The 24,627-nt window shown below is 39.4% G+C and overlaps 1 protein-coding gene across 4 annotated transcripts in view; it reads left to right on the forward strand.

Annotated features, from left to right (window-relative positions):
- Positions 1-24,627, forward strand: part of LOC132692663 (cytosolic beta-glucosidase) — a 236,060-nt gene that overhangs the window by 131,343 nt on the left and 80,090 nt on the right. For 2 of the 4 annotated variants that reach the window (XM_060655330.3, XM_060655332.3), the window contains exon 5: positions 9,542-10,326. The exons of the other annotated variants lie outside the window; for them this stretch is intronic. In XM_060655330.3, coding sequence (XP_060511313.1) covers positions 9,542-9,744 — 203 coding nt within the window. In that variant the 3' untranslated portion in view covers positions 9,745-10,326. Of the gene's footprint in view, positions 1-9,541; positions 10,327-24,627 lie in introns of those variants that run through there. 4 annotated transcript variants of the gene reach the window in all.

Below are 24,627 nucleotides of genomic sequence, written 5' to 3' on the forward strand. Positions count from 1 at the left end.
ATAAGTTTAAGGTATACAGTGTGTTGACTTGGTACATTTATATATTGTAAAATGATTCCCACTGTAGCATTAGCTAACACCCTCCATTACTTCCCATAACCATTTCTTTTTTGTGGTGAGACCATTTAAAATCTTAGCAACTTTCAAGTCCATAATACAGTATAATTATCAAACTATTAACTATATACACCATACATTTCCTCAAAACTTACTCATCTTATAACTGAAAGTTTGTACCCTTTGAACAACCCTTCCCCGTATCACCCTGCCCCAGCCCTTGGTAACCACCATTCTACCCTCTGTTTCTATAAATTCTTGTTAAGTCTTTTTGATCCATTGAACTACCTTCTTGGAGTTCCTTAAATGTGCTGTGAACTTTTCCCATGTCTGATCTTTCACATATGTGGTTCATTTTCCTTGGATTCCTAGTGAAGTGGGCATCTGTCACATTTTTGGGGTGCCTAGCACTTGTTGAACACTCTTGCTACATTTGAGGGACACCCAGATTTAAGCGTTTTGTCTAACCAAGGTAGAGCATGACATTCCTCAGATTTTGTAGGAGCCAGGGCTCACACATGTGACCTAGTCCCACCAATCAGACTTATCCATCTGGGAATTTGATCTGAAAGCAAACAGCTTGCGGAAGGCAGAACTGATTGTGCTGGTGAGGGTAGCAGCAGAGGCATCTGGCTTCTGAGAATGACAGTGGTTATAAGGTCTAGCTTCTGGTGCAGAAGTAGTGGCTGCTATGCTTGCAGGAAATTTGGGTCTTGGCAGCAACATGCACCGCAGGACTCAGTCTTGGGTCATTAGCGGTTAAAGAAGTTTCTTCCATCCACCAGTTCTGTGTTGTGCTTTTGGGCCCTGGTCCTAGAAGCTTCATTTGAGCCTACTTCTCCAACTTGACCCTTTTATGCTTCATCCATCAACGTCAGTTTCTGTTACTTACAATTAAGAGAGAACCTCAGCTGATGTCAGTAGATAACTCCAATGAATGCTGAACTCTCAGCTCTAGTTTGCCCCAGGAGACTGCTCCATTCACCCTGTTCTCCCACCCTTGCTGACTAAGCTAGTTCTTCCATTAGAGCATGCGTCAGGACATGGCATGCTGACTCTGTTGTTATCTTGCTTGGGTTCCAACCCCAACTCTCCCACTTACTTTCTGTATGAATTTTGTAAAGGTTACCTCACCTCTCTGTACATCAGTTCCCTTATCTGCAAAATGGGGACAATGATAATATCTAACTCCTAGGTTTACTGTAAAGAGGAACTGATTTAATGCATACATGAAACGCTTGAATCAGTACCTAAATGCTCAATAAATGTGAGCTGATGTGTTGTTCTTTCTCACAGTTCCCATGTCTTTCCTTCCATAATACTCTACACAGAGTGTAATTAAAGGCTCACAGGGTGGTAATTGGATTAAGATATGTCTTCCACATGCGCTGTTAAGCTCTACAAAAAAAGGGGCTGTTTATTTTGCTCTCCATTATATTCCCAATTCCTAGCATGATATGTATTTATTTAATAAGTGCAGGGTGGATGTTGTCGTAGGATCCCAGGAACCTTGAGCGATGTGGTCCTCCCCTCCCAGTTCACTGAGACAGGCCGGCTTCAGCAGCACCCAGTCTTCCTGGCAGCCTCACCCCAAGGTTCTTGTCTTTAGTGACTTATTTTTCGTGACCCACAACTGACCCTTTCCCGCAGAGCACAAACCCTAGCCCAGATGCTGCTCTTTCCCTTGATGCCCTGATTTCTCTGGTTCTCAGCACTGAGCATTTTCTGCTGACTCCATACCTTCTGAAAGCTGTTTGAAGCCAGATGGGAGGAAGAGAGAAAACAGGTTTCATTCATCACCTTTCCAGACTCTGAAAGAAATAACAACAACAACAACAACAACAACAACAACAACAACAGTATCATATGTTGAGTGTTTCCTATAAACTTGCATTTTTCATAGAGCTTCATATGAGTTAATTTATTTAATACTTACCACAATCCTAGGAAAAAGACATTGTTGCCCCCATTTTGCAGAGGGAAAAGTAAGTCCCCAGAAGGAAAGAAAAAGGGAAGGAAGGAAGAGGGAAGAGCAGGGAAAGGAGGAAGGAAGAAAGGTTTTCTGCTAGAGGAGAGTTTCACTTGCTCAGAACACTGGTTTTCATAAGAATTTCTCTATTGCAGCAGAGGTAACTCTGAAAATAATATTGATGGATAAATTATAGAAGGTGATACTGAATGTGTACCTATCCTCAGATCAGTTTTATAATTAAATAAAAGTATAATTTTTTATACCTTTCACCTGCTTACTATTTGCAGGGGTTTTTTCCCCTCCCAAATCTAATGTAAGTAATAGGAACTATACAGACAATTAAGAAATCTTTACAGCTTATTTCTGGTTAATTGGCATTTTCCTATAAAATATTTAAAACTTAGCCTTTGGTTTTCAGACTCTTTTTTCAGAGAGTCATATGTTTTGCTACTAGGAGTTACCATGTGCAGGTGGGGCGTCCCGTGTTGGGATTATTTGGGCATTTTCACAGATGCTGTCCCGCCACTGATACTCACCTGGAGTTCGGGGAGGGGGGGGCTTATTGTGCATTTTCTATGTTTAGATCTTCCTGATGTTGTTCCATTTTATTATTTTTTTTTCCCAAAGAAAGGGAAAGACAGTGTGCCGGTTCCCTTGCAGGCACTGTTACCCAGCCAAAGCTGTCTTCCCGTTGTAATGCTCTGTGCAATTCAACCAAGCTCAGAGAAACACATTTGCAAGGTTAGCGTGTGGGGCAGTTGCCAGAAAATGTGCTTCAAACTGTGTCCCAGGAAGGATTTCTCTCTCTCTCTTTGACAGGCCTTGAGAAAAGATGCTCACAAGCCCTCTGCGAAACCAGGTGGGTGGTTTGGGACTTGGAGCCCAGTTGGCAACCACTCTGTATGAGTATGGTGCATGATCTGTGACCGCTGTAGCAAATTACTACAAACTTGGTGGCTTCAGACCACAGAAATTTATTCTCTCACAGTTCTGGAGGCCAGAAATCTGAAATTAAGGTGCCAGTAGGATCGATTCCTTCTGGGGGTCTGAGAGACAACTTAGGCCATGCATGTCAACCAGCTTCTGGTGGCTACCTTGGCATCCCTTGGCTTACAGACATATCACTGTAATCTCTGATTCTGGCCTCACATTGCTTTCTTCCCAATGTGTCTTCCCCCCCTTCTCTTCTCTTCTAAGGACATTGGTCACTGGATTTACGACTCAGCGTTATCTAGGATGATCTCTCATCTTGAGATCCTTAACTGCATTTGCACAGGCCCTTTTTTCAAGTAAGGTCACATTCACAGGTTTTGAATGAACAGATCTATACAGGAGCCATCAAACCCGTTACACATGGTGAATTGAGAAGATGTCTCAGGACCCACTGGGGTAAGGCAAGGCTTTCATTAAGCAGCAGATGACAGGCCTTTGGCACTCCTGAATTTGCAGGATTCCCACCTTCGTCTCTCTGTGGTCCCCTGTTTCTGAAAGGTGGTGTGGTCGGGCCTGCACATCACGTGTCTCTTGGCAAAGAGCTCCTCTAGCTCTGAGTGCTAAGGAGAGGTACTGAGGGAGTTGCCCGCATTTATAACCTCAGGAGGGAAGCCTTGGTGTTCAAAAAGTTATGGTGGACTCTTAGAGCTTATCCTAGGCTTAGGAGTCGAAAACATGACTAAGTATAAACATCACTCAGGTTGTTTATTAATAACAGAAATTCTCAGATCTGTATACCTAGTTTGCTAAGAGCTGCCATAACCAAACACCACAGACAGGATGGCTTAAACAACAGTGATTTATTTTCTCGCAGTTCTGGAAGCTGGAGGCGTATGATTGAGGAGTCAGCAAGTTTGGTTTCTCCTGAGGTTTCTATTTTTGGGTTTCAGATAACCAGTTTCTCACTGTGTCCTCATTGGTCTTTCTTCTGTGCACACATAAGTCTGGTGACTTCCTTCTTCTTGGGGCATGAGTCAGACTGGCTCAGGGCATACCCTAACAACTTCATTTTAACTTATTCACCTCTTTAAAGACTTTATGTCCAAATAAGGTTATATGCTGAGGTACCAGGGGTTGGGGCTTCAACACAGGTTTTGGTGGGGGCATAATTTAGCTCATAACACAACCCGAGAGATTCTGATTTTAGTACGTCTGGGGTGAGGCTAACAAACTTTTTTTTTTTTTTTAGCTATGCCCTAGGTGATTCCATTTGGTTAGAGTGGAGGGAGTTAGAGTCAACCCTTGGAGAAACGATGTCTTGCTGGATTAGTAATCATTTTGATGTTTGCTTTGGCTTTATATCTTTACATCAGCCAGATTCTTCTATATACCACATATTTGGCAACAAGTTAATGAAAATAGAAAATACTCCGTGACCCTTTGCAGACATTCCCCAAGACCCTGCCTTTGTCTTTGATCTCTTCTCATTCTATTTCAATGACTTTGAATCTGAGCTTGTTTTGCATCCTGCCTTTTGGACTTCTGACATAGACTTAGCCATGCACTACTTAAGGATTTTGACTCAGACCCATGCTATTAGTTTTTCCCATACCTCCAATCAGATTTGCTGTTCACGAAGTAAATCCCAGGATGCACCTGCTCAACTAACAACTCTTAAGTTTGAGAGCTTGGACACGTGAAAGTCGGCATTATAGGGGTCTCCGGACTGCTTCTCGAGACTCAGGGAGGCAGGAAGCCAGGCGGTGACTTGGAGATGTCACCCTGGAGAAAAGAAAAGAGCTTGTCAACTGACGTAAAGACCCCTGTCCTCAGATTTATACAGTCTGTCTGTGCCTCTCCCTTAAGTCTTACACTTTCTGAGACTGAAGTTTGTTCTTGTGACTCCTCTTCCTCTTTTATATTGTCCCAGATGCTCATTTTAACCCAGTTTCTACTTCATCAAAATATCTGGATTGGTGGGGAGAGGGCACACCAAAGTATATGTTTACTTTGGATACTGTCTTCTTCTGAGGGGTGGCCAGAGTGGAAAACAACAGAAAGCCACATGGGCAATATGTTGTGCTGAGTCCGTGTTGTCTTGTTTAATCTTTACAGCAGCCCCGGGAGTAGATATTAGTGTCTATATTGTACCCATTAAAAACTGGAAGTCCCATGGCTAGTAACTGCTGCATCTGGGATTCAAACCCAAGTGTTACTGTTTCCTTTTCCAAATCTGCCACATCACTTTTTATAGGTCCCTATAAGCCTTGAAGATATTTCAAGTTTATCTCTTCAGTATAAACGTAGTGAACATCGTTATTTTATAGTGTGACAATGCTAATAAATGAGCTCTTTGTGGGTCTGTTTCTGTTGTCTGTTGATCTTAGTGATTTTCTAATTGTTATTTTCCCATGTCTTTCTGACTATTTGATTATGTGCTGATGATTATACTTAAAAGTATTTGTGATAATAATTGAAGGCTTAGAATATAGATCTCTCCCTTCAGAAAGTATTTGAATGTGAATCTTCCAGACGCTAGGAGTTACTTCAGTCCGGAATCACTTCCATCCAAGACCCAGACTTGATGTTTTCAGAACCACCAGGTGACTTGAAACTTTCCAGGGACTGGTTTGCTTCTGGCTCATCCTGCCCTTGAGGGATTAGTGTTTTGTCCTTTGGGATCTTAGTTTTCTATGTGTGGGGTCTCAGATTTCCCTCCATGTGTCTCTGGGCTTTGACACCTATCCTCACCCCAGGTAATAGGAAAAGATTCTGATTTCCTAAGAATAGACAATTCCATCAGGTGAAAGTAGCTACCATGCCCATCAATCTCAATTTCCTTGTTCTGCTGTGGCCAGGTAATTCCCTATGAAATTTTCAGCTTTTCATTGTTTTGAAGATTTGGTTTTAAAATTCTATCCAGCATGCTTACTTGTTTCATTAGGAGGGCTTGCTCAAATAATGTAGTCTGCCATTACCAGAACACGGAAATCTAGAGGCTTGTATTTTTTCTTCTCACTCCTTCCTGGGGCTTTATCTCTGCCATTTTTCTTCTGTGAGGTGGCTGCCTTTTACACTGTCCAGATCCCTTCCACTGGTCCTCACCACAGCAGTTTGGGCCTGTGGATTAGTGGTTTGTTTGATAGCTGAACAGTTGTGCTACATTCGTGGATGTCTTATATAGTCCCAAGCAGTCTTGAAAACGAAGGCTATCTCTGTTTATAAACTGTTAGGAAATAAAACCCACTGAAGCTGAGTGCCCAATTATTAGCCTTTTGTAATGTGACAAACACAGGCATAATCGCGGCACTTCGTAAACCAGTAATTTGAGAAGATTCTGCCCAGAAGTATAAAATAATGAGCTTTTAAAATAGGTATATGTGCGCATGTGTGTGTGTAGTAAAGAATTTGGTTTTGCCCAAATAGCAGGTTGGCCTTTGCCTTCAGCTTTTGGGAGGAAATCTATGTCATACCTGACAGAATGCCCTTGTTCAGGATAGGGGCTAGTAACATCAGAAAGACCAACCATGTGATTGAAGGTGGGGGCTTTGGGTTACACAGTGTCACTTGACCTGGAGTCTGAGTTCATCCACATGGACAGTCAGTTAATCAATCATGCCAGAGTAATGAAGTCACAATAAAAACTCTGGACACTGAAGCTCCAGTGAGTTTCTCTGATTGACTGTGCTTTGTGTGTATGGTCACATGCCCATACCAGGACCCCTAGAGGAGGGGATGATGGAAGCTTCATGTTTGGGGCCCCTCAGTCTCTGACCTGTACATCTCTTCCTTTGACTGATGGTAATTTGTATCCTTTGCCATAATAAACCATAGCTGTGGGTATAACAGGTTTCACTGAGTTCTGTGAGTTCTAGCAAATTATTGAAACTGAGGGTGGTTTGGGGACCCCTTGAACTTGTAAAGAATTAGGGTGGTCTGATAAAGGACCATTCCCCTCAGCCTTCCCACTTTGACTAAAACTGGGCTGTGTGTGTGTGTGTGTATGTGTGTGTGTGTGTGTGTGTGTGAGTGAGTGAGTAGGATAACACTGGCACGTGGTTCTTATAATTAGAACAGCCTGACTCAGACGTTAATATATTAGCAAGTCTTAGATATTTTTCTCCTTGCATCTTTATGTTCAACTTGCTGACTGTGAGATCTTTTCCTCTGGCCTTTTTGTCTAAAACCAAACTCTGGCTCTGTATGTTGTTTTTATCCCGTGTGTTTTGTACCCATTCGTAGTCCCTGTCAGTCTGTTTTCTTTGCCTGCAACTCTGGTTAAGGAAAGAAAGTGAACTCACAGAAGTGATTTTTCCCTACTAAGATTTGGGCCCTCCTAGATCACACTGACGAGAAATGTGACGATGGTCTCTCTGTGTTCCAGAGGAGATTGGAAGAGCAGAGGCATACAGGCTCTAGCATGGTTTCGTAACTTTTCCCTGTGGTAGCACAATGAGAAGGATTCCAGCAGGCTAACTCCTCAGCCCTAAGCAGCCAGGTGATTCTCTATTTGAATGTTCCTGCAGTGAAAATGCAGCTACGCCCACCAGCGTCACCGGGCAGTTTAGTACCTGCAGCTGAACTCCTGGCAGGTAACAATGAAATTGTCAGCATTTCCTTTTTGTTTCCTTTCAAGCAGGCAGGGCGTCGTTTTTATCCCTTGGTTGAGCACATGAATCAATCCTTTGTGCACGTTCAGTGGGACTGTGCGTGTTTTCAGAAACTGTCTGGCTTTATATCTGGCAGGCGTTCGTGTTGGGCAGTCGTTCTGCAAATAAGAAAAAAAAAAAATAATGCAGATTCTTACATATCTCCAGATTGAATTCCAAGGCAGTCACAGGAGATTGTTGTTTTCTGGCCTGGTATTTGGTTTCAGTTATTTTAATTCTTACATATATGCCATCCAGAACTTAAGTTAGTTAAAACAAATGATTTTAAAATATTGGTGTTTTGCAGTTGTGGTTGACAGAGAGGGGAGGAGACACGAATGGTAATGTGGACAAGTAGAAGAAGGGATATCTATAAATGTTTTAATGCCTGCAAAACTTGGTGTGCTTCAATCTTATGTATTTCATTTTCCAACCATACTCTATTTAAAAGGAGTCAATCTAGCTCGGCTTAATTCCTGCCTTGAGACCATTCATAAGGCGCTCTCTAAGTACAGCACTTTGCACGCCTCCATGAGCAAAGGTGGAGGGGTTATGCATCAATTAACTTCTCAGGAACCTTTTGTCTATGGGGTGTCCATAGTCAAAAAAAAAATTCCAAGGTGATTAGGAGACCAACACATATGCAATAGTTTATGGGTATAGTGCTTCTAAGAGAACCCCCAAACACAGATTTACATCAAAGAAAAAAATAGAGTAGATCTTGCTTTGCCAATGCCAGAAGGGTCATTTTGGTTGAGAGTGATCCCTAATATCATTAAAAATTGGTATATTATATGAATGTTCCTTTTTACCCAACTTATTTAGGAATATGTCTATCTTATGAAGGAAACTTGCCTTTTTATTTAATTTCTGCATTGGAAAATAGATATGAGTGCATCCCATAAATAGAGTTCACTTATCCTGGTTTAAAAAGACATATTCAATACAGCAATTCATACAATGCCAGAGTTTTGCCAAACTTAACATATTAAATTAAAATGCTAATTACTAAATCCTAATGCTAAAATAATACTTATTGAAATACTTAAAATACTAAAAAGTGAGTTAAATTCCCTAACAGGATGGGAATCAGTGTAAAACTACTTCGAAAATTCTCCACACTTTGGTATCTTACTACAGAGTCCAGGGATGGGCTTTCAGATACCCACAAATGAAATTATATAGAATATTGTGTATGTGCACAAGTGTATTTGGGGGAGAGATGGTCCATTATTTTGGCTTTTAGGGGGTTTAAACACCACTGTAAGTTTAGATGTTGGGCAGAGGAGATGCCATCACATTTTTGTACCTACTCAGTCTAAGATATATGTATAACCAGGGAGGTGTGTTGACCCTTTTCATTTTAGGGTCCTATTTCCAGAATTATAAGACATGTCTCAGTTTGGTCATAGAGACACAAGGGCTAAGGCTTCTTCAGCCCTATTTTTATCATCTCTTCCAACTTACTAGTGGACTTTGTGGATCATCTAGAGGTTGCACTTGGAAGCTGAACAGTGTCTTGAATAAATATAATTCTAGGTACTAGAGAGAAACTGTGTGTGTGTGTGTGTGTGTGTGTGTGTGTGTGTGTGTGTGTGTTTCTCTGTGCCTGAAAAGTAGTAGATATTAAAAAGATATTTATTGAGTAAATCAATGGACAAATAAAACACATATCAAAATGAGTGAATAACCAAATAATTAGAATGATATGTAATTTAACTTCTTGAGTGGAGCCCCTACTTGGTTAAAAAAAAAAAAAAAGAAAATTGGAAAAGAGAATTTAGAAGTTTTTTCTGTGATCTCCTGCAGGAGAAAGATACCATGCTGGTTGTCAATGATTTTGAAGTTCTCAAAAAACTTTCCCAGAGATGATAATTTTCTTTCTTTTTTTCTTCCTTTCTTTTATTTTCTCTCTTGAAACAAAAATCAGCTATCCAGCTTGATAAAGTCAATCTTAAATTATATTGTGCATGGTCTCTTCTGGATAACTTTGAGTGGACCCAAGGGTACAGTAGCCGGTTTGGTTTCTTCCACGTTGATTTTGAGGATCCTGCTAGACCTCGAGTTCCTTACACATCAGCCAAGGAGTATGCCAAGATCATCCGAAATAATGGACTAAAGGAAAGTCTATAAAAGACGGCTGTCCCATGTCTGCTGGAGAAGAGGCCTCTGCTTTTGGAAAGGATGTCTGCTTTGGTGATCCTTCAGACAATCTCAAGTTGCCTTTGTAATCATCTCCTACCAGCTGATCCATGATTATAAAGTCTGAATATGTAATGCCTGGGGATGTATTTAATGATGGCCTTTACTCTATTTGCATGTGGATCAATGAGGCTTTGAAAAAAAATAGAATAGAAAACCACTGAAATTGATTTTTATGTTAAGAAATCAGATAGACTTGGAAACTTCAATTTAAATCCTTAGAATTTTTCTAGAAAAAAATAATGCAAAATTTATAAAGATAGCATGCTCATGATTTGCAGCTCTAACAGCAAGACCACTTATTATAAGAATACTTATTTACGAACCTAGTTTTTCTGGTTATGTCAGTTATTGTTTGCTTTGTAGGTACTTTTTCCTGTGGTCCATAATTTTTCTACTGTTTAATCTAGTATAAAAAATCAAAATTAAAAGTTAGTCACATTATACAGTTATGCATTCTCTTCAACAAAGGGATTAATTGATAACACATTTAATAAAATGGATTTGTTGATGTGTTTGGCACATGTTTTCTTAATGCGTGAACAAGTACATCTTTCTCTTGTCTGATGAATTATTTTCGAAAAATAATAAATTAATAAAACAAATTAGACTCTGAATGGCAGAAAGAGCATTTGAATTGATGTTCAGCAGAAACCGAATTCCTACTCCACAGTGACATCAAATGGAGGGCAAAATAATAAGCAGAGCATATTCTATACTTTTGAGTATTTTTTAAGAATTTAAGATCTATAAGAACATTGATGACATCCATGAAATACACACATAGACTGAATGACCTACATGAGTAGAAGACGTGTGTGAACATCTGAGATGTATATGGCATTGGATTGCAATTGGACATTTTGCTGAACTTCCTCAGTTGGGGTTAGTAGTAGATGTAGGGCTTCCTCTGGACGTCATGTGTCCACACCAGCAAACCTTTTCATATTTAATGAATTTGGACTCTCACCTACATATTTAAGTAGTATTTACTCAACATTCATTTGTGATCAAGCTTGAAGCTAACAGGCAAGTATCATCACCCCCATTTGCAGACTGAGAAACTGAGGATGCACTGATGTAGATTTTCCTCAAGTCACATGTGTACTTGTTTCCTGGACCCGGCACTTCTTTGGCATTAGCTCTGTGCTCTGTCCAGCACACCATAGGCTCAGGTGTCATAGAAGTCTCCTTTGCATTTTTTTGAATAAAGGGAAAAAGAAACAAAGGTGTGGAGTTGCCTTATGGAGAGGACGTGGGGAATGTATTCTTCTGTGTTCTCATTCTGCTTCCCTGAGAAAGCTATACATACTTTGCCATTCCCATAAGGCCTTTGGCCCTGAGCAGACACTATGTCGTTTTTAAAAAAGCACTGTGGTCAATTTCTAGATCGTTTTCATGTTCATAATCAGGGAATTATTTACAGCAAAGAATACTGTCTCGGTAACTTTGGACAGAGTGAGAAAGAAATGGTCGTAGTAGTTCAATAAACGTGGATGCACTGGGGAAAATTATATTAAGATTAAAATGGTATACATAGGAAATTCTATTACATCTTTGCCACTGTTTTGTTATTTTTATTGTTCAATGAGACATTATCTCACAATTTGTGTTCATTTAAAAAGCACATTTCCAAATCTTATTTCATTCCTCTCCTATCCAGACTGTCTTTTTCATTTTTACCATGTATCTTATTCACAATTTATGTGCCCTCCTTATATTATCTTGCAAGACAACTGAGTTTTCCTTTTAATTAGGATGTCGTTTTGAATATTACTTATCCTACAGGGCATATTTACAAGTTTTACAACAATACAAATGAGCTCTGCATTTTCGTTACCAAAACCAGAAAATTAATATTCGTGATGTAAATAAAACGATCTGTCACATTTGGTGTACCAGGTGAAATATGCATTTCAGCTGCAGTGCCCGGGCTTCCTCACAGAGCGGTGGCTTTCTGCAGCTCTCAGCTGGGTTTCAGGGGCCAGCTCTTCGTCCCAGAAATGGATCAAACCAAGGGTGCTTCCTCAATTAGTCCTGTAAATTAGAATTGTCATGAGTTTAGGTAAAGGAAAAAAAAAAAAAAAACACACCACCAAAAATCTAACAGCCCCTGCAGTATTTTAATTAATGTTATTTTTAATTGCTTATATTAGCATTTGAAAACGAGATTGATTGGCTTTTGCCCGTCACAGAAACAGAACTTGGATTCTTTAAATGGGAAAACAGGAGTTGTTAATTATACTTAAAAATCCATAGATACTGTACTTTAGATGTCTTGAAGGTCATCTGAGGCTTGTAAAGTACATGTTTTATGTCTGTTTTATCTAAGGAGAAACTTGGATATCACAATGATGGATTGGATCTACTTGTATTTCTTTCTTCTTCCTTGCTTTTTTTTTTTTTTTAAGAGAATGTTATTAACATCCTGGGGATCACTTTTCAAGAATTGTCGGATTTTGGGGGATAGTTTTTATTTTAGGGTAAGTTATTTCTGAACTGCTAAAAACATATAGACAATAACAGTAGCCCATTTTCATTTTGATGTGCAGGGCTTTAGTTTTATAACTCCTGTGAACACCAGCAGGAAATGTCCACCTAAGCCCTTTATTGAATGAGAAGGTACGAGTTCTCATTAAGAAACCCGTAAACTAAGAAGCTGCCAACCTTGGTATTTGGCAGTAGCATGCCAGTCAGGCTTTTGTGCTCTGGGAATTTGTGTTCGGCCGTAGCTTTTAATTATTTTTATGAACGAGGGAATAATGAATACATTTGTAATATATTGAGAAAATTCCCCAACACTGACTGACCAAAAAGTAGATTTATATGATAATCCTTAAACACCAATTCTATTGCTCAGTGCTAGGCAGAGAGAAAATAGAATACTGGGCTTCATTACTGAGAGAGCAGAATAAATCAAAGCTGATGGAATTAATACTGTTTAATTACTAGCAATACACCTTACCTGGAGAACACATATTCATCACCGATGACAATATTTTAGGCTCTAGTTGTCCTGGGAGGGATATAGTACTTAGCACAAAGCATGATGAGCCTTGAAGAATGAAATTAGAAGAAAATTTGACATAGAGGCACTTTATGGTGGCCTTCATGAAGTGAGAATAAACCTTATTAATTGTGGCAGTGGTGAGATGGGGAGATGTTGTAGAAGCACTGGGCTAGGGTCACAGGGAAGAGCGGTCCCCAGTGGTGAGAGTTAATGAGTGTTTCTTGTAGACAGTAAATGTCTGTTGCCCTAAGTTTTCCTGGTATCTGTAACTGTCATCTGACCCATGACTGGCTTATGTGGCCTTGTCTGAGAGGCTATTGGTACCTGGTATGGGGCAAATATAGAGTAATCATTAAGACTGTGGGCTCTGGAGCCCATTCACCTGGATTTACATCTTGGTTCTGACATTTAGTAACCAAGCCACTTACTGAACCTCCCCGTGCCTTAGTTTTCCTATCTGGAAAATGGCCTCCTTATAAGGCTTTTGCAAGACATAAGTAATCTGACAGATGTAACCTGTTTAGACAGTTCCCAGAACACGGGAAGGGCAGGGTTAGTGTGCACCATTGTTTGTAACTGTCAGACTTGTTCACACTGATCCCCCAGCAATTTGTCAATTACAGCATAGATGTTTCTAACTCTGGTTCTATGTTCTACCTCCATGTCCTGCACAGGTTTCTGCTCTGGTAAGTGGTGATTCACTGTCACTCTGATTTTCTCTCCCCAATTTTTGTGTTAGTGGTTTTCCTTGTGATCTCAGTTCTCTGACTGACCTAAGAAATATTGCTAACTTGGCTTTTATTTTTTGGTTTGTTGTTGTTGTTGTTGTTGTTGTTGTTTTGTTAGGGGGGTGCAATACCTTCCAAGCTCCTTACATATCAGGCCAGAAATAGGAAATAGCCGTTATTTTTATAATCATTAGAATATAAGGTTCCCAGCATCCCAATTAGGACATCTTTATTAAACTAAACTGTGCAATATATTGTGGACATTCAACGATGCACACAAGACAGCTCTTCTTCTCCAAAGAAGTTCATAGTCTGGTTGGGGAACCAGAAAGAAAAGATAGCAGATGATGCTGGGTGAATTTTCTAGATAGTAGGGGTAGGGTGAGCTCTCTGCTAAATGGGGTGGGCAAATATGGCTTCATGGGCAAGGGAAATAATATAATATTAAAAACAGTATGATAATATGAGTAATATAGGCAATGAGATGGAAGTGGAAAGCATGAAACTTTGGTGTGGGATGCAGCACCCAGGCCAGTTCACCTTGGGGAAGGAGTGGGAAGATTGGAATGTGGAGAGTCTGATGTTCTTGGTCTTGGTTTTCTTGTAGAACAAGTCAAAGATTTCTGAGCAGGATGGTGAAGATTTAAAAGCAATATGTCAAAAGATGGCAAAGAAACTAAGATGTAGGAACCAGTTAGAAAGCTGCTTGTAGCAGAATATAGTTGATGTGTTAAGGGCTCTATTTAAGGTAGGAAGTGCATATATGAAAAGTTAATATATAATTATAATTAATGTATGAAAAGTACACAGGAACTTAAATGCAACATGGTCTCTTGGATCAGATCCTGGAACAGAAAAAGAGATTAGTGGAAACACTGGGAAATCCAAATAAAGTCTTCAGTTTAATTAATGGTGCTTTGCCAATGTGAGCTCCTTAGGTTTGCTGAATAAATAAAGCATGGTCATGTAAGAGGTTAACATGAGGGGAAGCTGGGTGAAGAAAGTATGAAATGCTCAGTACTCTTTTTACAACTCTTTTGTAAATCTAAAATTATTCCCCCCAAAAGTTTCTAAAAATGTACATAGAAGAGTTAATAATATATTCTGAGAATATATTGGATATAAGCATATATTATAATCTACATATACTGAGCTAAAACACAGCTGTATTTTATAACCACTGGTAATGTCTTGACATGTTCTTTTATTTCTCTTGGGGTTGTGCTTTAAAGGCTCCTTTTTTCTTCTTTATAATTTACTCTTAAGTTGTCATTAGTTAGCTTCTGTTTTATTATTAGAAAATATTTTTATTTTTTTTTAGATTAAAAAAATTTTTTTCTTATGTTTTTATTTCATTTTTGAGAGAGAGAGGCAGAGTGCAAGTCGGGGAGAGGCAGAGAGAGAGGGAGACACGGAATCTGAAGCAGGCTCCAGGCTCCAAGCTGTCAGCACAGAGCCTGATGGCGGGGCTCAAACTCACGGAGTGTGAGATCATGACCTGAGCCGAAGTCAGACGCTTAACCGACTGAGCCACCCAGGTGCCCTTAGAAAATATTTTTAAAGACAAACTTCATCTGTCACAGTGATTCATTGCATGTTGAAGTCATGGAGGTAGATAAGTCGCTGATGGCTCTGTAAAGGAACAATGGTACAACTGATGAAAAATGGCAAGCATACACATTACTCCATCTAGGTGATACTTTAAACTCATCATGGCAACAAATATGTCTTAAGTGCTTGTTACGGTTTGAGATATTTAAAAATTAACTGCCACATCTCTTCTGTAATCACCAACATATTATATCTCTGCTGCACATAATGTTTTTATTTGTCTGCCCTTCTAGATGGTGAACAACTTGAGGTCTTATTTATCTTAATATTTCCAGTACCTTTTGCATGATATCTGGCAATTCTAAGGAATTTATAAATGTGGGTTAAATCATTGATGCAGTGGATGTTAGGTAGTCAAATTCTTATTTGCAATGGAAACCTAAGATATGGATTGACTCATTTAGTCCTTACAAGAACCGAATGAGATCAATTGTAGTTATTATCCCTGTTTTATAGATGAGTAAGCTGAGGCGGAGAAAAGGTAAATAACTTGTCTCAACTACAGAGCAGTAAAGCCAGAATTGCAAGCCATACATGTGTTTCCAAACATCAAAAAGCTACTTCATATTCTTTCCTGATAGAGTTGTGGCAGAATCAGTCCTGGCACCCTGGTTATTTTCAATAAGACACCCTGACACATAATTTAACCAAACTGGAACATTTGAATATGAAATCCCCCGTGTCTCTAAAACTTCGGCGGATTTTCCATATTCCACAGCTAGTCATTTCACAAAGTTGTAGATGTGTGGTTTCTTCTTTTTCTAAGACTACCAGCATCTATGCCAAACATTTTCTTTGCTTCTGCACTCATCCAGCCCATTTTCTTTTTGAATCCTGTCTTCTAATGAGCTGATTACTTTTCCCAGCTATGGCATATACCAAAACAAGACTACTCCCATAATAAAGGTGCTGCATTTACAATCAAAACCACAATGAGGTATCACCTTACATCTGTCAGAATGGCTAAAATAACAAAGAGAAGAAATAACAAGTGTTGGCAATGATGTGGAGAAAAGAGAACCCTCATACAGTGTTGGTGGGAAATATAAATTGGTACAGCCATTGGGGAAAATAATATGGAGATTTCTCAAAAAATTAAAAATAAAGACACCCTAAGATCCAGTAATTCCAGTACTGGTTATTTACCCAAAGAAAACAAAACCCTTAGTTTGAAAAGATATATGCATCCCTATATTTATTGAAGCATTATTTACAATAGTCAAGATATGGAAGCAACCCAAGTGTCCATTGATAGATGAGTGGATAAAGAAGTGTGGCATGCATAAATAATGGAATATTACTCAGCCATAAAAAAGAATGAAATCCTGACACTTGTGACATGGTGGATGGACCTAAAAGGTTGTCCTCATCTGTGAAGTGAGAATTAAAATAAAACTAGCTGCTTTCTAGGACTGTAGTGAGCATTAAGAGAGATGACACAGGCAAGATCACTTAAAAACTCCTCCGTTAAGTGGTAAGTACAATGTCTTATAAGTGGTAGCTCTTATTTTCCGTTAATAGTAATGTGAAGACTCGAAATTAGGGAAATAATTTCAGGCAATGCATTTTTGCAACATGCCCATCTCCCTTCCTGGTTTCTTCCATTTGTACTGAAGCAGTGCTTCGGTGATGGGCATCTCTACAGGCAGCTCCGAGAAAGCAGCTCATTCTTCTTGCAGTGGAGGATTATTCTTCCCTGGGATAGAGTCCATTTCACTGTTCAATTCTCCCATTACTTTTCTAGATCCACCCTGAAGAGGGGTGGAGGGTTGCCTTCTCCAAAAGTAACAGCCTTCCCAAGGCTGCTGCCTGTGGAGTCATGATTTGGGAACTGTCCTGCAGCAAATGTAAGTCTGTGGTGGCCGCCATGCACCCTTTGTCCTCTCCATGTTGTATAGAACCAAAAATATTTTACTTACTAGTTACATAGCAACAGAGAACTGGCAGAGAGATCACACTACCTTTCCATTCTCCTGTAAATGTCTCTCTCCCTCTCTCTTTTTCCTCCCTGTAAATGATAGTACATGGTTCTTAATACTTTAATAGGCTGTGAATTGATTTGCGTGAGAGAGAGAACTAGTGAAAGGTTTTGGCTGGGAATGAATTTTTTTCTCTGCTCTGTTTCATTTTTTTTTTTTTTTTACAGTAGAATGCACCCCTGAAACCCTTCCAGATTTTCTACCTTCTGATCATACTGTCTATTATAATTCCGCCCGATGGCAAACTTCTCCTTATTGACTCTAAATTACATTTAATCCTGTTAGGATCACTTTTTATTGAAAGGCATGTGTTGTGATGGTGTTGACGGGAGTCCAGAAGCCGAGATGCCCAGCCAGAGGAAAATAAACTTGTGGAGTTTTGAATGGTTGTCATTTTCATGCTGGGCCCAGCTGTGTAGCCTGTTGGAGGATGTAGAGGATTGGGGTGTTCGGTACAGATAATGGTGGGCTCCCGGGTGGTGTGGAGAGCTCTCCACACAAGAAAATAATCTTTTGAGCCCAGTGGACTAAGAACCAAAGGCCATTTTGAGCTAAGACAGTATAATTCTATTAGTGAAAAGCCCTTGCAGGGGGAAATTGCCTGTGCTAAAATCTGTGCACAAATTAAAATAACAGGGCTAAGGGGGGAAATATCTCTATAAAAGGCTTTATGACTCTAGTGGATAATAATATCCTTGTCACATTAGGATCTGGGGACCTAAAGATATAGAAGCTTTTTTACACAGCATATGGGCCTTCTTTACTCAACTTTAGCCTGTGCAATAAATCCGTTCTTGGGTGCTTATTTGATGAATTTGAATGCTGTGCCAAAGCATACTTTTGTTCTCATCAGGAAAAAGTAGAAAATAGGGTCTGCATATCATTGCTGTGTGTTGACACCTTATAAGATTGATGTCATCTAAAATCCCCATTTTGGCTAAATGTATTGCATGTGTAAGTTCTCTGTAATTTGCATGCGATATTGTGGCGACAAGTACTGTTAATATTGCTGTTTTGATATGGCGTGTAAAATTTATTTAAATGCGTAACATGCTTTAGAATAGATTCATTAGAAAGGGGTGAATTGGGAAAGAAAAAAAGCTGTCAGCACAAATGCTGTTCATTTTCCAGGGTGACAGAAATCAAAAAGTCCCAAAGACTGCAACTGTTGAATAGCTAACTTCATGTATCACAGAGCTATCTGCATGGTGGGTCCTCCTCATTGATTGGACAGCGGCTACAAATTTAAAGCTTATGCTACATTTCCCTAATTCCATGACAAAGACATGAGCAATGGGCTGTCACGTATTTGAAAATTGTGCCGTGTAAGTAAATAAAGACACAGTTCATAATTCTATAAGAGGATGATGGCAACATTTATTCTAGAATTAAGCAGTAATGAAACAGATGATTCTTTGAGCTCTAGCAGTGGGCTAGGGAGTTTAGTACCAGTACATCTCTCTCTTAAACTATAGCAGAATTAAGACAGTAACCAACTGGATTTATTGTCATCTGCTTTTCTGCCCTCTCTCCCTTCCTGCCTCACCTCTACCCCCACTTTTCCCTCACCTTCCCTCCCTGTCACCTTAGCTTTTCTACCTCACTGCCTTCCTCTTGCTCCATCCATCCACTGATTCGCTCACTCACTCACCCTCCTATTCTTTCATCAGACCTTTCTTAAGAACCTATCTTGGCTCAGACATTGTGCCAGCAGTGGGACTACACTGTGACTAAGATAGATGTAGCTTGATCCTCATGAAATGTACAATTTGGATAGAAATGGGGCTGGCTTACCCAACATGAAGACCCCCATGCTTGGGGCACCCACAAAGGAAGAGTCACCCTCCTCCCTAATTTAAAAACTTATGCTCAGTCTATGATATTTGATGTAAAGTATTGAAGTGTCATCATGGGCAATATGAAAACCTGTTGGACACCTTAAACTTATTTGAAAGTTTTGATTTTTTTCCCTAATTTCAAAATCCATATGGTGTTGGAGGAGACACCATTATCGTGTCAGAGCTTAGGGCCTCTAAAAGTCTTAATAGAGAACATGTGGGGAACAAGTAATTAGACAGTGACATTGAACAAGTAATTAGAAATGTGATGAGCACTGTGAAGAAGTACAGATGCTATGGAGCATATGACAGGGGAGCCTCACCTCCCTTCTTTTTTCTCGATGAAATCCAAGACATGCACACTTTAAAATACACTGGAATAAAGCCCTTGAAAGAGTATATATTTACAGTGTGCCTGGAGTGGGTGAGTGGTGGGGAGAAGTAGTCACTCTTTTTGGCTGCCCATGAATTGGATAAAACCATTGTCCTGGGCAGACTGAGAAGGAACTGAAGATCCCTGAGAAAGGATTTCCATAGAATAAAGATTTTTTTTTTTTTTTTTTTTTTTTACTCTAACAAAATTGAGTAGTTGGATGATCTTGACTTCAAGAAATAAAAACCATTTCCTTTATCTCCAAATGATAGAGATTAGGGGGAGAAAATCTTCCAGTAAAGGCCACAGCACCTGCATTGTATGGTTAAGCTTTAAACATTCTGTTCCCTTCTGGCTTTCAAGTCTTCTGGAAGCTTTAAGAAGGACGACTGATATAAGGTCTGTTTCTGAGATGACTTCATGATACCATAAGTAGGAACTGTATGCCAGTGGTTCTCAAACATTAGCAGCCATCAGCATCACCCGGAGAAGTTGTAAAAACATGGATTGCTGGGCCCTGTCCCAGAATTTCTGATTCAGTGGGTCTGGGGGAGAAACCTGAGAATTTGCATGTCTCATGAGTTGCCAGACACTGCTGCTGACTCTCCTCACGTTGAGAGCCCTTGGTGTATGCCATTGAGTCAACTAACCTTAGTGATGGAGAGCTGGAAGGAGTATTGGCCTAAGAATCAGAAGAGCTAAGTAGATTCCCAGCACCACTGTTTAAATGCCTTGATCATCTTAATCTTGTCATTGAACATCTCCAAATTTCTTCCCTCATTGTAGAATGCATGTTCTCATAACAAAGTTGTTACAAGGATTGAATTTATATCTGAAAGCATTTTGTAAACTTTTGAGATTTATTGTTTGTTTTAATTTTTAAAAAATGTTTTATTTATTTTTGAGAGAGAGAGAGAGAGTGAGCATGAGCAGAGAGAGGGAGACACAGTACTGGAAGCAGTCTCCAGGCTCCATGCTGTCAGCACAGAGCCCAACACAGGACTCAAACTCACAAACCATGAGATCATGGCCTGATCCAAAGTCAGTGGCTCAACCGACTGAGCCACCCAGGGAGCCCATAAACCCAATGAGATTTAAAAGAACTTCTGAGATTTAAAACTTTTGCTTAATTCTCATGATGATCATTCACCTCTATCTAGCGTGTCTGACAAAGAAGGGTGCAAAGATTGAGTAAGACATCCGGAGCGCATGCGAAGAGCAAACCTCTAACCTCCAACAGCCATGTTTGTGGGAAGAATTCAGTATAGACGAACGATATGCTACAGATCAGACATTACAGAAATGTGGGTGTGACCAATTCTGTGGTGTTTCCAGAAGTTCCTGCCTTTTTTTCCAGTTGGCAATCTGTCAATGTTTTGGGACTCAGAGTTGCCACTTTTCTCAGTCAGATTTGATTTTGGGTGAATGAATGAAGTCTGTTGGCCAAGAGTTGTTTAACCTCCTTCAAGAGTGAGGGAGTATTAAGGAGGAATGGTATAATTAAAGTAATGTTGTAAAAACAAAAACAAAAATGAAAATCAGGCAAGAAGCTATTGTGGCTGTGCGAAACCACTTATTCCTATTGGTTGAGGAATCCCAGTGGTCATTTTTACTTTCTGGCATATTTTACCCATTTTACGGTTTCTTTTATTCAAATTTATTAAGGCTTTTAAAAGTCAGACCTTAAATAAAAAACCTTTTTGCTCCCATCAGCTCAAAACAAGGCCCCATATTTTATTGACTGTCAACTTCCTAAGGTGCTTTATCCTTAGTCTCAGCTGAACCCTGCCAGTGCTGAGCTGTTCCAAGAGAAATAGACAATTCCAAGCCCTGGTGGAAATTTGAACATCGATGTGTCCTCGAAGCATATCTGTGAGATGTACTGGGAGCACAGCAAAATTGAGAATCCCCTCTAAGGGGTATCCAGAAATCCTTTATTTGGCCATTAAACTGTTCATAGAACTTATCACTTTCATGTGGTGACAGAAAATCATTGAGAAAGGTCCCTCCTGTCCAGCAATGACAAAGAAAACATCCCTGAGTATCAGTTGTCCTGGAGGTGGTTGTTCTGAGCTTTGGGTACATGCCAAGTGGCTTTCCAGGTAGCCCCCAAGGTTTGATTTGAAATATGGTTTTCCCTCAAGCTTCAAAGGTACATGTTTACTTGTGTTTTAATAATTACGGCTGGAAGATTTCCCGCAGGAAACTGAATTGTTATTTTATATCATTTCTAAGGGAGAATAATAGACAAGAGAAGAAAACATTAGCAAGAGTCCAGGACTGAAGGACTAGCAGGAGATCACTGAGGGCAGTCCTTATCTCTCTGAAGAGCAAAACATCAGTAGCTGAAGATACCAAGTTATTACCGGGACTCCAGAGTCAGACAGACAGGGTTGAAGTCTGTTCCACTGCTCTCTAGTTCTCTGACCTTGAGATTCAGAACCTCAGTTTCTTCATTTAAAAAATTAGCTTAACATCTGATTCTTGGTTTAGGCTCAGGTCATGATCTCACAGTTTCGTGGGTGTGAGCCCCGCATCGGGCTCTATGTGAAACAGGGTGGTGTCGAAAAAAACCTGCCAGATGCCGAATAGAAATCGAGGCAAGATTTTATTCACGGCTGGGCCAAACCTGATCTCCTGATCTTAAGGAGAAAAGTGCAGAGAATGGCCCCGAACAAAGGTAGCAGTGAGTTCATATGGATTTTAGCAAGTCAGAGTACCTCATTATTTAGTTAACCAGTTACAATTTATAGCATTTCATGGTGGCCAATTATATTGTGACACACAGACGTTAGTTTTGGCAGGAACCTATCAGTTTAAAGTTCTTTGTCCTAAGAGGGTACCACTCATAGTTAGACACCTAAGATACCGTGGGGCAGTGAGTTTGTGACTTTTTACATGTTGGTCTTGCCTACGCCAGATCTTGGTAGAAGGGGTGGGGGAGCGTTTTGCAATGTAAGTTACCTATTCAGCAAGCAGGCGAAGTTACAGAAGTGAGATAGGGTGGTTAGTAATTTCTGATAACCCTAATAGGGGACTACATAAGCTTTTATCTCAATTATTCACGAAAGGTGAGTTTAAGCCGAACTTATATGCAATAAGCTTTCTGATATTTTATAAGTTGACCTATTACATACGCTGACAGCGCAGAGCCTGCTGGGGATTCTGTCTCTCCCTCTCTCTCTCTGCCCTCCCCCACTCTTGCTGTTTCTGTCTCTCTCAAAAATAAATAAACTTAAAAAATTTTAAAAATTAGCTTAAAAATATTTCCTTTCTCATAGATATGGGGCGAAAATTACATGAAGTAATGCCTATTAATTGCAAGTAGGTTGTATGTTCCTTCAGGGGAAGACAGTAAGGTATTTATCCATTTATTCAAAAATCTTGTATTGAGCAACTACTATGTGCTAGATACTGGAGATATCTTCCCGCAGTACGTTATCCTATACCACTATGATCAGCTTCATGCTCAGCATGCAGTTAACACTTCAATACACTTGCTGTATTAACTAAATGAAATTTTCCCATTTTTCTTTTTAAAAAAACGATATAGGGTGTCTCAACTCCTTTACTCACCTCTTAGACTGTCCTTAAAATATTCACAATCTTTAATTTGGACCCTCTATTATTCAAAAGATGGAATGGTACAATTTCTTCCTAGATCTTCCATGGCATAGTATTTCCTGGGGACATTCTTGATTAAAACTTGACACAAGGGAAGTTTTATTTTATACAGGATGAAATATATGCAAAGGACCATGACTATGTTACTATCATAGTTTGTATTTTTGAAGTTTGGATCTAATTTTTGATTTAGGCACTTTGCCCCCAATGAAATATTATATGTTATAATGTAGCAGCTAATAAGATCTGATACAGTGACTTTAAATTGAATTTCATTAAAAAAATAAGAGCATAAAATGTCTTCCTAATAGTCTTAATTAGGGAAAATGGAAGATCATAGTATTTCTGTATTAATGCACTAACTTAGATAATTGGGATAATATGAAATGCATAGTGACAAAAATAGGAAGTTCGGAGGCCAAGGGAAAAATAACCCACTACTTTCCAGTTTCTAGTATTTTTGTTTTTGGACCAGGGAAGCTTCCCAAATGTGGAGCATAGTGTCTTAAAGTAATTATTCTTTTTCATGTGTACAAGTCAGTATTGTCCTACTGCAGCTCTTGTTTTGTAGTGACTACTTCCCGGGGAAAGGCATTGTTCTGAATCTCACTGCTTCTTAACAACTGCCACTTGTCCTCCTGATTAGGGCATTGTATGAAAACAGAGCATTCATTGCAGGGTTCTCACTAATCTCTCTCCTTTCATCCAGAGTCTCCCAGTTTCTCAGAGAGCTCTGCTTTTGCATTTTTAATTGAATGGTCCTAAAAGTTGATATTCATGTATTCTGCTTGCCTGAAATCTCTGTCCATGCCTCACTCTGAAGGTCTTATCTGTCTCTTTTATATTTCAGTCTGGTTGGGGAGTGAAATTAGGCCCAGTTCTCTAATTGGAAGCCACATGGGGCATCTGCAAGATGATAACTGTACCCGGAACTCAATAGCTACCCAGCACTCTGAAACAGAAGGTCGCCATTTTGTAAAACCATAGAAAATGCTACTGGGCATTTTACAGAATTGTCAATCAGGATAGAATGGACACTAATTGCTTCTCCCACAGCTGTTAACATTCCTCTTCAGTGGCCAAGCAACCCTTAAGACAGGAACAAATTCTCTCAGACATCTGAAATTTTCTACAGACCTAAGTATAGGTTTCCAAGGTGACATCTGTGATGAGTTGTCCACTGATTAGCATGAATGAAGAACTAACATTTCTGAAGAAATAAAATATTTCAGACAGAAAAATCTGATTCTATTGAAAGCATATAGTGATCATACAAATAAAATGTTATGTTTACAACTTTGGGGAGTGCTTGTGTTAGTACGATATTGTATGTTATTCTATCACATTGTTCTTCAAAGTAGATGTGGACACATCAGGGGACGGGAAAAACAATCCAGTAGGGTCCATACCCATAAAAAGTTATTAAAAATTCCCTGTATTTTTACCTAAAAATTTTAAAGAATGTAAGCTTTCCTAGTAATTAAAGTCAATTTTATAGGAATGCATGTTTATAATTCATAAGTAAATATACATACATTGGGATAGCACACTGAAAAAATTTTTTCTGATGGGAATATATGTTACTTATCTATTGCTAGGTAATAATTATCCCAAAACATGACATCTTAAAACACCAAACATTTATTATCTT

This window comes from Panthera onca, chromosome B1 (assembly GCF_046562875.1).
Source record: "Panthera onca isolate mPanOnc1 chromosome B1, mPanOnc1 haplotype 2, whole genome shotgun sequence".
NCBI classification, from domain to species: Eukaryota; Metazoa; Chordata; class Mammalia; order Carnivora; family Felidae; genus Panthera; species Panthera onca.